General features: G+C 40.5%; 1 protein-coding gene across 13 annotated transcripts in view; it reads left to right on the forward strand.

Annotated features, from left to right (window-relative positions):
- Positions 1–19315, forward strand: part of pard3 (par-3 family cell polarity regulator) — a 340861-nt gene that overhangs the window by 278664 nt on the left and 42882 nt on the right. The window contains exon 23 of one of the 13 annotated variants that reach the window (XM_020711398.2): positions 5605–5627. The exons of the other annotated variants lie outside the window; for them this stretch is intronic. Within the exon in view, the coding sequence (XP_020567057.1) occupies positions 5605–5627 (23 nt within the window). The remainder of the gene's footprint in view (positions 1–5604; positions 5628–19315) is intronic. 13 annotated transcript variants of the gene reach the window in all.

Genomic DNA, 19315 nt, shown 5'->3' on the forward strand with positions numbered 1-19315 from the left:
CACCTTGCTGTTTTATGCGGGTATGTTTTACTGATATACGTCGACTGAAAGACAAAAAATGAACGTTTGGAATTGTTGGTGCTGGTTTGGCGCTTTCTTTTGTCATGAACCTCTACCAATCAATGGGCTTCATCGTGTGATGATGGCAATTCCACCATAACTGTTCCTTTCCATTTTTCTGTGGATCTTCAACCAACACGGGCAATAAATGGTAAGGGCAATTAATGGATCCATTTTATAGTGGAAATGTTCAAAATACCGAATTAGACCACTTGGTGGAAACAAAGCCTTAGCCTGCTGTTTCTGTTGAACCAGTTTTTAAAGGTTTTAGGTTTTTGAGGGATGAGTGTGACAGCTCAGCTCTTTGAAGAACAACACATCTTCATGGACTTTTACTCTGTTAACTCTCTTTCTAATTCCTATTTTGATATAACTAACAGGTTTACATGCACACTCAATATTTAATAATTATTTCATATTCACAATTAATTGTGTGACTTGTAGGATAATAATCTAATGGCAAATCTTTAAAAATAGGAATTAGCATATTAATAGAAATTGAATTAACACATGAAGATCTCACCTCAAGCTTATATCCACCTTTATGGTAAACACTTTGTAGTGGACATCTGCACATCTGTAATGAAATGCAGGAAACAAGTCAAATAATCTAGACACATAATCTAGACACCAGGGTAGCCTTATGTAACCATGACAACCATTGTTTCTTCTGTAATAACAAAGAACAGCAGCAACCTGTTTATTCTGAAGACATAGTTCTCTTGCAATAGCAAAGACAATGACTTTAGGGACTGGCATTTTTATCAAGAACAGACTGATGGAAAATGAGAACAGTAATGGTATAGTGAAGGAGAACAGAAGAACTGTAAGTGTGAACAAGCATCTTTTTTTGTCTTCCTCCTCATTGACAAAGATAGAAAATAATTGTTGGTGAGATGCATCTTTTAATTTGTCTCTTTAGATTAAAATGTTTTCTACCCATGGTCTCTGTGTTCACGATTGTCGTTTGATTAAAAATGTTATTTTTTTTGTGGATGACATCATTTGGTCTGTTTAGGCTTAAAAAAATAAAACTCCAAATATGTGTAATATGTCTTTTCTACAATTCAAATGTTTTCCTCTTTGATCTCATGAAGGCTGAGATGATGGATCACAGGGCAAAAGACCTAGGAGCGTTGGCTCCTCTAATAGATATTTCTATTTTTCTTGTTATGTCCTAGATGGATTTGAATAGTGGCCCAGCTAAACCTGCACAAGACCTATTGATCCCTGCCACCATCTCTCCTCTTGGCACTTCAGATAATGGATTGCCATCACATCCAATCTTACAATCATCCCCTTCCTTTAGGCCAGTTAGTCCAAATAATGACTAATCAATATGCGCTGGAGTCCCCCACAATGTCCTTTTAACACTTGATTTATGCCACGACTGTGCACACACTTTCCTCTCACTTTGCTATGTAGACAAACACTTTAACCAATCACAGTGAAAGCTAAGGCTCCTTTTTCTATTTACTCTAAAAAGACAATTTTAGATGTGTTTGTATAGAAAAACTTCACAGCAAAAGTCTGCATGTTAACATTGGTTTGGGTTAGACTGTGAGACAGTCGTCTGGGGCTTTTTGACATGCAGATGCAGGGATTTGGAATCCTCGCTCGTTGTCTGCATGCAGCTGTCAGACAGCATGTTCTAATGACAGGTTACTGCATCAAGGTCAGATTTTCTATAGCTTTGTCAAGACTGGTAGTTTATTGTGTAGTTTTATCAATGCAAGGCTCACCCGTGCATAGAGTGCAAGAAGGTCCAGCGTCTTTAAATTCATATCTAAGGAATCATTAGAGGTGAGCTTTACCTTTTTTTCCACACTTATTTATTCGTTCATTCTATTTTGTATAACACTTTTTTGCTGTAGCTGCAGCTAACATAGCATGCTAACAATAATGAAGCAGACATAAATTATTATTATTATCATCATATAAGTAGATTTTAGTTGTAAATACTGATCATGACAACATGATCATCTGTCATTTGTTTTATATGTACAGATGTTTATAAGTTGCTCTGAGCTCAAATAATCAAGGAAAAAAGGAAGATGCTTCTCTGACGTTTTTTTTTTATCTGACTTTTACACTTTACAACTAACCAAAAGGAATGTTCAAAACAACTCAAGTGTTTTTGCTTTACAAAAATAAATATTTACAAAAATAACAGCAGTTATATATTTTTTCATGTTATTACTATTTTCCCAATTTACATTTACAAATATGCAATAAACCTAATTTTATTTAATTATTAGAGACTATCAGAAAAAAGGAAAAAATATGAGGGGCTGTAATATACATTGACTGTCTAAGACAGGTGTCGGCAACCTGTACCACTCAAAGAGCCAATCAGATCATTTTACCACAGAAATGAAAGCACAGGGAGCCGCAACACTGGGGGTGTTAGCAAAAATTATTTTGCCGATATATCACAAAATGCTGTCAGAATATTTCTTTTAATTATTTATGAGCGGGATGTTTCCTTTGATCATTTGTCCACTCGTTTCTATTATTTTTTCTTTAAACCCAATAAAGTATATTAATTTTATGGATAACTACTATATTTTATTAAGAAGCAGCTGTTAGTTTGTTACGTGTCTGGAATCATAAGCGGTGAGTCTAAGCCCCTCCCCCGCCTCTACCTGTTCACACCTCTACAGCTCCAAGTTGCCCCCCCCCCCCCCAATAATAGTTATTCTAAAAAATAGAATGTAATGTAATGTAATAGTAACAGCTGTTTGTTTCTCAATATAGGTCTATGGGTTTTTGGGGGGAAGGGACACTCAGTCCGGTTCTAGTGTACAGTCAATGGTAATGTATTTATTAAATGCGCAAACGCATCTGTCACACGAGCAGGTTTATTAGCTCAGCTAAAAGTCCACAAAGCTAAATCGGAATCAAGCAGGCAGGGGTCAATAGCAGGCATGAGATCATCAGAGGAGAGACGGTGTAGTCAGGATCCAGGCGAGAGTTGGGGCAGGCGGCAGGCAAACAGGGTCAGCAAACAGAAGATAAGGTCCAACTACAACGCTTGGTAAGGAAGGGAGAGTAGCACAAACAATACTTCGTACTGAGTGAGGCTCAGTGCAGTGCTTAAGTAAACTGTGATTGGTTGAATGAAAGAGGGTCAGGTGTGTGGCATCCAGGAAGTGCATGGTTGGGTTGCTGAGTACGGTGGCCCAGAAGGAACACAACACAACACATTAACTTTACACACAACACATTAACTTTACACACAACACATTAACTTAACACACAACACATTAACTCACAACACGACACATTAACTTTACACACAACACATTAACTTTACAAACAACACATTAACTTAACACACAACACATTAACTCACAACACAACACATTAACTCACAACACAACACATTAACTCACAACACAACACATTAACTCACAACACAACACATTAACTCACAACACAACACATTAACTCACAACACAACACATTAACTCACAACACAACACATTAACTCACAACACAACACATTAACTCATAACACAACACAATAACTCACAACACAACACATTAACTCACAACACAACACAATAAATCACAACACAACACATTAACTCACAACACAACACAATAACTCACAACACAACACAATAACTCACAAAACATTAACTCACAACACATTAACTCACAACGGAAGTAAAGCAGCAATGGAAGTGATTTTATTCTGAAATTTCCACTGGGCTGAGCGGCTAACTACCTAACAGAAAGTAACGTCACAGTGAACTGTGGAGGGAGCATGATTTTCTACAAGAGAAGCTAGCAGCAGCGTTGCCAGATTGGGCGGTTTTGGGTGTAAATTTGCGGTCAAAAATGCATAATTTGGGCGGTTTTAGGGTCGGTTCAGCGGGTTCTTTCCCACTCATGAATATATCATGAGTGGGAAAGAACCCGCTGAATATATAATAGCGGCCTACTTTAGGCCGTGTGGCTTTTGGAGTTCTACTGAAGCTCCGTGAACGGCAGAGCTTAATGGACCGGGTTTTGTCATCTAACCTGTTGTTGGAGGAGTGCAACGCCCCGCCTCTTAGAAATTGTGTTTATTAAAGCCTGACAGTGGGGATCTCTCCACCTTTGTCATGTCAAGTGTTGGGGACCGCGTGCGTGTGTGAGAGGAAGAGGGAGGGGAAGAAAGGAGAGGAGCACGTGCAGCGACAGAGAGGGGTGTGAGTGCAGCACGCGGAGGAGTGTGCGTTAACATTGTGTAGCTTCTCTTGTAGAAGAAACATGCTCCCTCCACAGCTCACTGTGACGTTACTTTCTGTTAGGCAGTTAGCCACTCAGCCCAGTGGAAATTTCAGAATAAAAGCACTTCCATTGCTGCTTTACTTCCGTTGTGAGTTAATGTGTTGTGAGTTATTGGGTTGGGTTGTGAGTTAATGTGTTGTGTTGTGAGTTAATGTGTTGCGTTGTGAGTTAATGTGTTGTGAGTTAATGTGTTGTGTTGTGAGTTAATGTGTTGTGAGTTAATGTGTTGTGAGTTAATGTGTTGTGTTGTGAGTTAATGTGTTGCGTTGTGAGTTAATGTGTTGTGTTGTGAGTTATTGTGTTGTGTTGTGAGTTAATGTGTTGTGTGTAAAGTTAATGTGTTGTGTGTTAAGTTAATGTGTTGTGTGTAAAGTTAATGTGTTGTGTGTAAAGTTAATGTCTTGTGTGTAAAGTTAATGTGTTGTGTTGTGACCCTTCTGGGCCACCGTAGCTGAGAGATGAAGTGCATTCAGTACTGGAGACTGCTCCCGCCAGTGACCAGAGGGGGAGACAGGGCTCTGACTTCTGACAGCATTAATGAATGAAACGATGTCTCTTACAGGTTGCACTATTGGACTGGTAAAACAACTTTCTAAGGGTGGAGGTTGGTAGAACTTTTTGATCCAGCTGGATTTTTTTAGTATAAATATTGAGAAACAGGAATAACCAAATAAAGATGGTTTTTTTTTGTTTGAGTCATTCATCACTGTCATTTTTGAGTCAACTTCCCACACACACACAAACACAGACTTTTAGAAAATAAATGTTATAAAAGTGAATATTTACTATATCTGCATAAAAATCCAACTAATAACATGCCTTTTTTTAGAGCAAAATACTTCCTTGCAGCATTTTTACATTTAAATGACCTTTTCCCCGCATTTTTTTCCTCATCTTGCTGTTGTCCTCTATGTCTTAATCTAGCCGTGATGCTTAAATTGACATCACGTCATTAAATGAAAGATAATCCCCAATAAACAGCAGCTTAGTATTTATAGCAGGTGTTCGGCATTTTTATAAAATCTAATACCATATGTATAATATCCAGATTAAGAATGCTAATCCTTCTAAAAACAGTAGATTTGGCTGCAAATGTTTCATCATTAACACAAATCCACAACTATTGCTGTCATGTTGCAGAGCTGCTTTAGGAGCCAGCTGCTGTCAGCTTTGCTTGTAAAAATAACATGTTATAATTAACTAACCTGTTGTTTCCTGTCAAATTTTGTGGCTTTTCACGCTCCGTGGACCATGAAAACCCAGCGATCGCACAATCACACAAGAAGGTAATGATAAGTAGACTTTATATGTTGATAGCCCCAGTAGTTTCTTGTTTTTCAGACGTCTAAAAGCAGCCATATTTCAGTAAAGCAGAGCTGGATCTTGCAGTGCATTTGCATAAAATTGTAGCTGGTTTGTTTGTGTCTCCTGAAGGCATCAGACATGGAGTCTGAAAGTTCAAGGATATGCAGATGAATTATGGGCATAAGAGACGAATACACTAGACTGTATATTCATGATACTAAGCCGTGATTACAGTCGTTGCCCTGTCCTTTGTGGAAGAAAACTCCATCCTTGAGACCCTAAAAAGAACACAACAGCGCTGTGTTTTTTTAATGCTGCTTTGATCCAGAATTTGCTGCATGACTGCTTCACATCACATTTCATAGAAATTACATAATCTGTCAATATTTGGACAGAATTTCTTATGAAAGACAGTGATGTTCTGAAAATTGTTTAATACACAAAATAGAATTTAGAAATGTCTAAAGGCTTTCATTTATTTATATGAAAATACCCCCAGCAATGAAACCCCTTTTTTACATTTAAAAGTTTTGTTAGATGTGCTTTTGAACACAGATTTAGTCTATTAAGGGAGAACATAAACAGACTTAAGCTTTGATATAATGTAACTGTTTTGTTGGAGAGTTCACACACTAGGCTGTTGGATCTAGAAATCTCAATAATAAAAGCTGTGTGACAAATTAAGCTGAGACGTCACAAAAAGCATCATCCAACATCTGAGAAAAATCCAAGAATAGATGGTAAGAAAGTCTAAAAGGGTTCCAGAATCACAGAGAAGCACTGACAGTATTTGCAATGGAAGAGCATTTCCAGGAGGTATTGGTGGAATAAAATGAACAGAAAAAATTGACTCACCCAGGAGGTCATTAAAGAAGCACAAAGACTTTTAAAGAACTGCTGCCGTCCTTTGACTCCAACAAGGTCAGAGTTCATGATTCAACAACAGGAAGTAGACTAGACAAAAATGGATCCATTAAAGTGTTTCAAAGAAAAGACACACTGCTGAAAAGAAAGACATGTAGAATCATCCTACTTTGGAGATAAAGAAAAACGTCTAGATAATTCCCAAATTTTTTCGCAAATATTCTAGAAACTGATGAAGCAATTGATTAAGTTTTTGGTTTTTGGAAAAGCAAACATAGCATTTCAGAAAGGGATATAACAGTAACAGTTAAACACTGGTAGTGGTACTTTGATGATCTTGGTCCAGTTTGAAATTTAACCCTTTAATAGCGGAGATGTCACTGGTGAGAAAAAATACTGCACACTCTTTCAACAAGCATAACTCTTTAAATATTTATGCATTTTCTGTAATTGTAAAATATTCTGAAGCGGAAAAAAGCAATTTTGCGCAGAAATTCAACACTTTACAAGAGTGAAGTGTTGAACATTGGTGCAAATCTGCTTTTCTCCACTTCAGAATTACTGTATTTTCCACACTATAAGGTGTAATTCAAAGTCTAAATTTTTGTCAAAAAAGACTGTGTGTTTTATAATTCAGAGTACCTTATATATGGATTAATTATGGCTTTGCTTACTAATGTAAAAGCGATTCGGACAAAGTGGTCTGTCAAAATGTCTGTCTGTTTTTTTGTTTGGTTGTTGGAAGTTTGGGTGTTGTAAATACGCTAATACCCCAATGCATCAGTTAGAACTAATAAACAGACTTCAAACAGGTTTTTTCTTGGAAGAGGAACCAGACAGGGCTGCCCACTCTCTCCTTCTCTTTTTGCTATATTCATTGAGCCTTTAGCTGCAGCAATAAGACAGAATGAGAGCATTATAGGAATAAAAACCAAACACAGCCATCATAAAATTAGTCTTTATGCGGATGACATATTACTGTTTTTAAGGAATTTACAATCTGTAAATGAAACGGCAATGATCATAAATGAATTCTCCTCCATATCAGACTATTCCATTAACTGGAATAAGTCTGTTTTATTACCACTCAACAGGAATATGGAACAAAGACTCACAATTCCAGTTAAAACAGGAAATATCAAATATCTGGGTATCTACTTTTCCCCCAAACTATCAGAACTGTTGCAGCTAAACCACACCCCATTACTGAAAAGCATACAGGACGATCTAACACGCTGGACCAACCTCCCTCTGTCCCTTATGGGCAAGGTAGCCACGGTTAAAATGAAAATCTTACCCAAAGTTAATTATCTCTTCTCAATGATTCCCACACAACCGCCATTAAAATGGTTCAAAACATTAGACTCATCCATATCAAGCTTTCTATGGAACAACAAACCTGCAAGAATTAGTCTAAAAACTTTAAAATCTGCAAAAAGCTGTGGAGGATTAGAACTACCTAATCTCCACAAATACTTTCTTGCAAATAGATTACAATATATCTTAAAATGGTTAAAAAATAATCCAGAAACCAACTCATGGTTAGACTTGGAACAGGCGTTATGTGGAAAGATCAACCTTTCACAGCTACCATTTATTAGCCAAACAGTTAAAAAACAGGATTTTTTCAAAAGCATTAATATAAATGCCACCTTAACAGCCTGGTGGGAATTTCTCAAAATATCAAAATCATCAATTCAACCGTGCAAATTGACACCCATCTGGAACAACCCGGACATCCTTATTAACAAAAAAATGATTCACTTCCCAGCTTGGCAAGCAGGGGGCATAAAACAACTAGAGCACGTAATTATTGATAGAAGATTCATAACTCCCCAGGAACTTCAAGACAAACATGGAATAAATAACTTCTTGGAATATCAGCAACTTAAATCAAGTATTACTAAAAAGTATAAAATTAAAGACGACGATTTAAAGCTACCAGATGTAGTTACCACTCTGATTAATTTTTCAATGAATAGAACTCTCTCCAAAATATACAAACTTTTATGTAATTTAGATAACAATATTGCCCTTCCAACAAAAAAATGGGATGCAGATTTGAGCATCAGCACAGATGAAAGCTTCTGGTCAGAACTCTGTCTAAACACCTTTAAACTGACAAAAAGTCCAAATCTGCAGCTAATCCATCTCAAAACTCTTCACAGAATTTACTACACTGGACAAAGGATGTTCAAGATGGGTCTCAGTAACTCAGACATTTGCGAGCACTGTGATAATAATCTACCCGACAGCTACATGCACGCACTGTGGTTCTGCACTCCTGTCCAGGCTCTCTGGCAGCAGGTATGTGCCGATTTATCAGTCTGGCTTAAGGTTTCAATCACTGCCTCACCGTCACTTTGTGTGCTTGGTGACATGAGTGCCATCGATATAGAAGAAGGATTAGCATCTAACATTTTCATAACTCTTTGTATTGCCAAAAAACTATTTAATAAATTGGAAAAACAAGAAAAATATAAACATAAGTCAACACAGAAATCTGCTGTTTGATCATATCAGCTTGGAAAAAATGTCAGCCCCAAGCTCAAGTAACTTTGAAAGAATTCAGTCTCTCTGGTCTCCTGTGGTTGACTCCATGACTTAGGGGGTGGGGGGCTTGGTCGTCGCTGCTCCTTGCCCTTCTGCCGTGGTTTGGGGTGGGGGTCGGGGCTTCCGGTGCCTGGCGGGGGCGGTGGGGGGCTCCGTTGGTCGGGGGGTCGGGTCCGGTGCCTGGGTGGGGCGGGCTGGGGCGCTGCAAGGTCGTCTGGGCTTGGGTGTGGGGGTGCGTGGTGGGGGGGTGGTCTGGCTTGGCTTGGGGGGGTGGTCCCTTTGCCTGTGCTGGGGGGGGTTGGCGGGGGACCCTGCTCGGGTGGGGGGGGCCCAGCGGCGCCGGATGGGCTGCCCATCTGCACCTGGGGCTGGGATCGGCCCTTCCCTGGCTCTGGGACGGGACGGGACAACCCTCTCGGGGCCCCCGGTCGCTCTGGGTGTCACCCGCTTCGGCTGCGGGGTCTGGGGTGGGGTGGGGTGGGGGGCTTGTCGGCCCTGTCCTGTTGGGGGGCGTCCTGGGGGGGAGGGGGGCCCATTATTAGTACGGGTCGGGGGGGCTAACGGGTCGGGGTCTCCGCTGAGGCAATCAGTGGTTGCCTCGGCCGGTTGGCCTCCTCGGTCCCGTCGAGGCCTGACCAGAGCTCTTCTAGGGCCGGCGTCTGGGGGTGGGGGCCTGGGCTTGCTCCGGGGGGGGGCGACGCTTTCTGGCTCCTCTCTCTCTGTGTGGGGCGGGTGGTGCCGGGCCTAGGGTGTCGGCGCCTCCGGGGGTGGGCCCCTGGGCTGGGTGGCCCTGGCCCCTTTGCTGGGGGTGGGCTGGGGGACGGCTGTTTGACCACCGGGGGACAGTCTACCAGCTGTCCCCAACTTACCCCCTTCCTTTTATAACCTCATATTAGGGTGAGGGGGTGGGGGGTCTAGCCTGCGATGCGCCTTGGGGGGGGGCTACTTGGGAGTGGCCCCCCTCCTATGGTTGCCGTATGGAGTGGGCCCCCCCTCTTTCGGTTTTATTTGCACCTTAGACATGTAGGGTCCTTGGTAGGGGGGGTGCTTGGACATCACTGCAAGCAAGCAGCAGATGTCCTCCTGGCACCCTACCCGCCAATTTTAACCGCACCTTAGACATTTAGGGCCCTTTGGTGTGGAGGGTGAGGGGACATCACTGTGAGTAATCAGGAGATGTCCCCTTAGTGCCCTACTCGCCAATTTTAACTGCACCCCCCTTAGTACACACACCCCTCCCCCTTCAATATATACATTCAAACATAAACACACACACATGCACACAAACACCCTCTCAAGCACCCATACACGCACACACATTTTACAAGGAAGGTGGGACCTGGGTCCATCTGTCCCCTACCCCTTCCCTGGTGGGGGGTGTGGGCCCCTTGGCGATGGCGGCCGTGTCCCTTGGGTGCCGGCTCCCTGGGCCCGGCGGTGCTCTCTCCGCGCGGTGGGGGGGTTCATATTACACCAGGGCCGGGGGTGTTCGTGTCCCTGGGGGGTGGGTCCTGGTCCTTGCCCCTGGGCGCTGGGCCCCGCCAAACTTCCAACATGGCCGAGCCTGGTCGGGCCATATTTATAACACCCCTTGTGGGCCGCCCTTTTTTCCCCGGGGTTCCCCCCTCCTGGGCGGGGGCGGCGGGCCCCTGCCTTGCTCCTACCTGGACCAACCGTGGGCCGGGTGGGTGGCTGCCTGGAGTGCGGAGCGGGTCTCCCTTGGGGGGTCCTGGCTCGTACCTGGGGTCGGGGCGGGGGGATGCCCGGAACTCCTGGGTGGTGGTGGGGTGCTCGTCTGGGGCTGTGGGCGTCCCTCTCCGGTGGGGCCCTGCGTTGGGCTCTTCCGGCGCGGCGGGGGGCTGCTTTCCTGGCTGGGCTGGGGCGGCGCTCTCTTTCCCTCTGCGCCTCCCTGCTCTCTGGCTCTGGGGGCCTCGCGGCGGTCCTGCTGGCCCTGGCCTGGGTGGCGGTCTTGGTCGCCCGGGGGGCGGTTGTTCCCTGCCTGTTCCCGTGTGGCGTTGGGGGAATTCCGGCTGCCGCTGCTGCTGGGGTATGGGTGTGGGGGTGGCTGGGCGCTCCTCCTCCTTCTTTTCACATTCCACCATCCATTTTAGAAGAACATAAACACTCACCTGAGCACAGGTGTTGGCTCACCTTTGCACTAATAGTTTGCATGATTGAATGAATGAAAGATTTCACACTAGTTGGTTTAAAGGCATAGGTATGCGTTCGTGAACACTATCTGTTTTGTGTGCATGTTGACATGTGGACATTTTTGCGGCTAGCAGGTGTGTTGATAATATTTGAGTGTGTGTGAACAGGCCCCGCCCTTTTTGTACTACATTTGAACCGTACCGTAACGATAAACAACCAGTAAGCCTGTCTGCTCTATGCTGCTTCATGGTCTTACCCCCTTTCCCCTCCGATTATCACCCTCCTACCCCCCCTCTCTCTTACGTCCCTCTCTCTTCTTCCCTCCTTTCTTTTTCCGTCCGGTCCAACACCAAAGATTTTCAAACATGATTGAAATTAATAAAGTTTGGCCTCAATTACAAAAGGGGTTTATTCAGACATACGTATGGTTTGTCTGAAGATTAATAACCCCTCTTGTTAAAATAAAATATGTCCAACAAAAGAGGCCCTCAGCTCTCATCTGTTTGCCTAGCTGTTGGACAGGACAAGTTAAAAAAAAAAAAAAAAAAAAAAGTAAATACGCTAATACGCTAATGTGTAGAGGTGTTGGACTGTGTTTTTTACTTGTTACTAACAAGGTTAGCAGTTAGCGTAGTCACAGTAACATTTGTTTTAGTGGTTATCAGTCTGGGTTTTTTTACGTATTGCAAACAAGGTTGGGAGTTAAAGGTATCGTAAAATAAGCTAACCTGGCTAACAATTCTAATGTGTAGCGTGTTACAAACAAGTTAGATTTACCGTGAACGTAGTTAATAAGGACTGACGAACTGGTGGCCTTGCCTTTGACTCTTTTGTCTCGCTCAATGCGCCTTATAATTCAGTGTGTCTTTTGTGACATAAGTTCAAAGACATGATCCGGAGCGCCCTATTGTAGAGTAGTTGATTTCCATTGATTGCGTAAGCACTTTACTACTGTAAAAGTGTAAAGTGTTGCATATCTGCACAAAGCTGTTTTTCACCGCTTCAGAATCCGTTGGCATTAAGTAATTCATGAATTCATTACATTTATTTGCATAAACAGCTGACGAGTTATGATAATTCCAACAACATCTGCAGCCAAAGCTCCGGTGTTAAAGGGTTAAAACCTGGTTAACTTATAAAAAATTGTGACGAAGCCATGAAATCTCTTGTATACCAAAAGAATTCCTGAATACATTTTGATGAGGTCATGACCTCAAGCTCAACAGCACATGGGGTTTACATGTGCTCCACATGATGAAATTTTCTGTTTTCCGCTTCATCCTTTGCAAAGTAACAGAAGAAATGTCCCCCGACACTCTAAAGGAAGTGGAGGTTTATGAATCAATAAAAGATGTGAGAAAAAATAAAATGCGGAGATAAAGAAATAAAAATCACATTACATTTTAACTCATATGGAGCAGTGACAGATGAAAATGTAGAGGAATAATAAATGAAGGATAACATGTGCAATCATTCAACATCTCTTGCATGTGAAGTGCTCTGTAAAATATATTTAAAGTGATTGAAGAGCTGTGTTTCGGGATGGGTTTGGCCGCCATTAGACCCCATTAGACAGAGCTCTCACAATAAGATTAACTGCACAAAAGACAAGGGTGGCGGGGGTCATGGTCCCGGGGCTGTTCCTTGTGTCTCCTCCAGTCTCTTGAAATGCATCCTTGCCATGAAGAGGTTCCCATGAACAGGCAAACATATTGGTCTTTCTCCGAAAGCAGCTTGGACACTCAGCTAATGGTCAAAGTGCCTTTTAAAGGGGCACATTTGAGCCAAGCATTCTCCCTCCATACCCATAATGCCTTATTTATGGTCCCCTGGCTCGATATAAAGTCAACCTGTCTCAGCAACTGGCTGCAGGACCCCTGAGGTTTTATTCACTCATGCCAGAACGTAGACTGCTGCATTCAAACTCATTTAGTTCAGGATTGCAGACTCAGAGCAGACTGAAGAATCTTTCATAATCCAGTGGGCTCAATGTGAATGAGAAGAAACTGATGTGAACTCATACTCTCCTCAAAATCAAACTGTAGAAACCAAGTGATTGTTTGTTCTATGAGGCTTTAAAACTCCCAATAACAAAAACCATTTTGAACTTTTTTTTCTTTTATTGCTTTTAAAGTGCAAAACCAACAATCAAGATAAGAACGTTTTTTTAAACCTTGATGAAGATGCTTGAGGTTTTCTGAAAAAATCTATCAATCAAGCTAAAGCTAGCCTCCAGTGGAACAGAAGGTGAAGACAAACTGTGTTTTTGACAATTTTTATAACTAAAAATGTGAACTTTGTCAGGCTGCAGTCAGTTTTGATAGAATGTTTGATGTCAAGATCTACAACAAATCAAAAAGCTATTTATTCTACAAAAATCAAACATGGTTTAATTATTATTATTATTTTTATTTTAGTTTTAACATTTAACTTCCTCAAAAACCATCGTTTTATCTTGTGAGTGTGCTACAATGCCATTGAAGTCTTGCTCACTGGACTCATCAAATGCCTTTCAAAACCTTCATTCCGTCTCATCACCTCTCTATACTATCAACTTCATCTATGACTAGTTTATTCCCTTCCTCCAGATATCTCATCACTGTCTCTATTAACCATTTCATCCAGCTGCGTCAGAAAAACAGCAATAAAGCTATTTGTTTTCTTTTTTTTTTTAGTTAACTGTGTCTGATGCCCTCCAGTGTAAATTATAACACTATAAAAATAAGTATAATAATATTAATATTAATGAATTCTATTTGTTTTGTTCTATTTGCATCCCCTGCCTTTGCCCATAAGTGGCTGGGATAGGCTCCAGCAGCCCAGTGTCCCCAAAAGGGACAAAACGGAATAGAACATGAAATGAATGAATAATTTGTTTGGTGCCTTTCTCTGAGTCCAAGACCACCTTAAAAAATGGAAACAATAAAAATATACAGTTTCAAAATAGGCTGGTGTAAACATGTTTTTATGTCATGGTTGATGGAAACAGATTCATGTCAGGCTGCGGTCTTTGCACCTTATAATGCAATAAAAACATTCACTCTTATTTGTTAAGAGCATCTCTTTTCCTTATTGGCTTTTCTTGGATTTCTTTTATCTTTGGGATTTTTAAAAATGTTTGATCAAAATCTCAATTTTTTGTTAGTTCTTTTCTTTCTTAGTTTCTTCAATTTTGTTCTTGACTCCTTTTGTAAAAAAAAAAGGACAAAATTCCTCCACAATACATTAAGGACCAGATTTATACATAGAATAAACATCACAAATTCATCTGTTGAAGTTCTTTTTCTCCTCTTCCTCTCACGTCTTTCATGTTGTTTTTTTTCTTTGTCTAAGAAACAAACTCAAGCTCTGCTTTGTGACCCCCCCTCTATCATCATCCTTCCCTTCTTTTCCATCCTTCCCCCTAAATCCCGCTCATCTTCCTCATTTCGGTTTTCCAGATCAACTTCCATCTCACTCTGAATTTTGACAGTATTTTCTAGACAGCAACCAGATTTCCCCAGAGGGAATTGAAGCGTGCAGAACGGTGTGACGGGTGTCTGCATGAGACCATGTGCCACCATTTTGAATTCATGGGGGTTGGGGGGGTCTCTTTTTCTATGGCATCTCATGTCAGAATGCATGTGTTTTTAAGTGGCATCAGCTAGTGGAGATTTCTCTTTACAAATTAAAAGCCTGGATTTATTAGACCTCCAACAAACACATAAAGTGTCAAATGTCATGTCGTGCAGTGACTCATCTTTTAATGAAACTGGCAGCCTGCTTTCAATCTTCACAAAAGCTGACCTCAAAGCAGAGATAAAAAAAAAGCCTCATAGGGTGACCCTCAAACACAGCTGCACCCTGTAAGAAAACCTCGAAAAAGAGGTGAAATATTTTCTTCAAACACACTCAGATCCTGTGTCAGTCCGTCCAGGAGACTTTGTGCCATCAGGTCTCCGTCCACAGGGACAACCGAGGCTGCCTAGTTGGAAGATGTTTTGACAGGAGTCAGGAGATTTGTCTGCAGACAGTCTGCTTTAGTGAAGAGCTGAATAAATTGTGAATTATTTTTGCTGCTCAAACCCTTTTCTGCCCGTGTATATCTATGCTTGTAGATAAGACAAGATAAGTATTTTTTTCTGTCAGAGCATTCTTATCTCCTGTGCTGAGAAAGCGTAAAATGATCACAGGGGTGGTGGTGTTTTCAGTGATGATAGGTTTGGTAAGGAGATTGTGACTGAAATCAACAAAGAAATCATGTTGTATGTATTAAGATATAAAGGCATACTATTTTTCTAGCAATAAATGATGCTTCTTTAATAACAATACGGCTTCATTCCTAGCAAATGAAAACAAAACATTCAACAATTAAGTCAGTTTTTGTGAAGTCTGGCTCATCTTATCTACCGTTTTGTTCACATGCTCCAACTTTGACCTCAAATATCTGTTAACTTCTTACTGTTGCAGAAAAACAAACCCTTTCCAAGAATTTAACAGCAAATCTAACTTAACCAGTTCACTGCTATCTGGGGACGCTGTGCAGGTGCTTTGAGTTTAGTGGATGATTAGTTGGTAAAACTCAGGTTAAAACATTCATGCTCTGACAAATGTGGGCAGATTTCTCAACAGTCTATTCTAATCTTTAAATAAATTTTGAAATTGTGTTTTTAGGGTTTCATGGGTTGGAGCCCCAAAATATGTTAAAAAAAATAAAATAAAAAACTTGAAATCAATTAAACAGTGGGCCCTAAAGTTAAATTTTTGAAGGGAAATGGATACACTTTACCGTGATATCCACATTTTTTGAAAGGGGTTTTTATTTCAAATTTTCAAATTTCACTCTAAAACTCAATGTAAGTTTTACAGATTTTCAAACTACATCAAAGGCCTGATTTACTAAAGGTTTGTAAAAATATGAGCACATTTTATGAACGCATGCAAAAAAAAAAAGTGGCATGAGATATTCTAACAGAATTGCTTTTGTTAAATGGGAAAATGCCTAATGCCTATTCCAGGGGTGGGCAATAATTTTAACTGGCGGGCCACATTGGGTTCTAAAATACAATAGAAGGGCTGGACCAGGAGCAGATGCGTGAAGTGAGAAAGAAATAATATGGAATTAGATGAAAACATTAGGATTGAAAATTATATTCTAAAACAGAATATTCTAGAGTGTTTAGTTTAAAACTTTTGTTCCCATTTTAGATTTCTTTTTTATTGTGAAGCCCTTTGGTACCTTCAAGGAGTTGTAAAGTGCTATTTGGATAAAGTTTCATTCATTCATGATCCTTTTGTTAAAATAAATAACATTATTTATGAAATAAAACAATGAACAAATAACACACTATGATTTTCAAAGAGAAAAATTCAGGAAAAATATACTGATACATTTAAAAAAAAACAATAAAAAAATCAATAAATAGTGGATCCTCTCCCGTCATAATCCTAATAAAGACTTTGAGGGATGCAGCTCCTCACGTCCTACAGTTTGCCCAGCTGCACTGTTTCCTGCACGTCTGTTTCTCATCCAGTAATGATGAAAAAGCGAATTTCTATGTCTTCTGCTCAGCTACGCATATTTCTGTTACCTTTTCACCAGTACAGAGTTTCCTCGTTTATTGCAGGAGTTTCTTTCTAAAAATAACTGTGATCTGTGAAATCCACGGAGTCTAATTACAGACGTGTATGGCAGTAAAATTCCTCACTGCCCAAATACACTTGTCTCAGACAGACATGAACATTTTCTCCCTTTTCTCAAAGCTTCATAGAAATTAGGTGATTGAAGCCAATTTAAAGCTTGAAAAACTTGCAGTAAAGAAAAAATATAATGTAGAAAATGAAGACACTCAAGAACATGTAAAAAATAGAATGACTAAAGGCTTTCTCTATATCAGGGGTGGCGAACACGCGGCTCGAGAGCCGCATGCGGCTCTTGGCCAATAAGCATGCGGCTCTTTGCGTCTCATCATATTTTCTATATACTGAGCCTCATTTCATAATTTGTTCCCTCTTAAACCACACTCAAACCATCAGAGGGAATTAAAAATAAATAATGAATAATAATAAAAGTAATTCGGCAGTGTGTGTGTTTGATGCTGCTCCCGACACATACGTGGCCGCCAATCATTTGCGCAGGTTACACCCAATGCCGGAACACATAGATAAATATTAGATGTGCTGCAGACTAGGGCTGCAGCTATCGATTCTTTTTGTAATCGATTAATCTAGTACTTAATCGATCGATTAATCAGATAAAACGCTTTGTGTGTGTTCTTGAACAACCAAAACAAATAATGCATAACAAAAATGATGTGGCTGTAAAATGAACAAGCATTTGGCTTTTATTTCTCAACAGAGGTATTTATTTCCAAGTCCAAAAGTTTGGCTCCAAAAGTTAAGTGCCAAGTTGGCATTGCCAACAATTATAGAACAATGTACAGTTAAATGAACTTACTGTAACATGTATAACATGTATTATAAAACTAATATGAATATAAACTTGGTTTTTTGTCTTCTTAATACACAACATTACAAAAAAAGGATTGCACCTTCTGCAAATTTAGTTTAGTTAACCTGAGAACAAAAAATGAATATAAAATATCAAGCCAAACAGGTACACAATGTATAAAATGTATAAAAAAATGATGTAAATAAAACAATTATAAACAATTTGAAATAATAAGCTGTAATCTCAAAACAAACATCAAAATGTACGTGTTTGTGTGTGTGTGAAGGGGTTCTTTTTTTAGGCTATACTCTCTTGCAATTGAACGTGATAGTTACGTTTACTACTTTAAAACGTCATCAGAGTTAAACATCATATCTAGTCAAACCTCATCACGACATCGCTACAAATGCAGTATGGGATTAAAATCAGCCAACATCAATAGGCTTAGACTACGTTGACTTACCTTGTTTCAGCGATGCTTGGTGAAACAGCATAGATGTCTTCTGTTCAGATGCTGAATCATGGAAGATGTGCTGTTGTGGTATGCCAGCTCTATTTTGCCGCGACATCTCACGTTTTCTGCCGTTTATTTATAGATCTATTCTCCGCCATCGCGCCAACTAAATTCAAACGGTCCGTGTGAATAAACGGTCCGTGTGACACAATCAAATCCCTACGCCGCGCGTATAGTGCGCGTCATAGGATTTTAACGAGGCTTCGAGGCAGAGTTTTTGCCTCGAGGAAGTATTGTAATCGAGTAACTCGAGTAACTCGAGGAATCGTTTCAGCCCTACTGCAGACTGTTATCCTCATGGTCAAAATGATGAAATTCAGAGTATAAAGATAAACACAGGACGTTTCTGGAAAAACGGGAAGATTCTTACTTTTTTACTGAACAGCAAGTCGCGATGTTTATTATTATTATGAGCTTAGAAGCAGTAAAATAGTTCATGGCAGAAAAGAACAAAACGGATCCTAGGGAAAATTAAAAACTCTTCCTGATCTGACACAAATTAAATTGTCTCCTTTATGAACAAGTTGAAGCTTTTCAAAGTGCACATACAAAAAGGCCTCATCCCACTTTCCTTCTTTGTGGAGTTCACAGCAGAAAGCTGCAGTCAGAATGAATAAAGTGCAGAACGTGACGCTGCTTGCTCAACTGGACGGAAACGACCGCAGATCACGTTTCTCATGGATCCTTTAATGCAGAGACTGACTGCCTGAGATCCCCGCATGTCACTGACGAGGCAGCGAGCGAACAGAGATGATTGAGCTGAAATCTCTTTGTTACATTTTGGAGAACAGAGAGAAATGCCCGTATGTAAAAGAGCTGATCTCAAGCTACTGCCGATGTTCTCCTCAATATATGTCTGCCAGTCCCAGTTTATTACCTTGAAACACGTGAAATCAAGGCATCGGTCCGTTCTGACGGACACTCATGTACAGGAAGTGATCAGAGAGGCTACGACTGGCCTGGGGGTTAGCCCCGCCTTCAGCCCCTAAGACTTTTGATGCAAAAAGTCAGTCATTCAATTTTAAATATAAAAAAACATATAAAAGCAAGATGTTCTAATGATGGTAAAAAATAATTTAAGTTGCACACAACTGAGATGTAATGTATTTAATGTGTTTATTGTGAATATGAATGACTCAGACACCAGAAGGATGCTC

This window comes from Oryzias latipes, chromosome 17 (genome assembly GCF_002234675.1).
Source record: "Oryzias latipes chromosome 17, ASM223467v1".
Lineage (NCBI taxonomy): Eukaryota > Metazoa > Chordata > Actinopteri > Beloniformes > Adrianichthyidae > Oryzias > Oryzias latipes.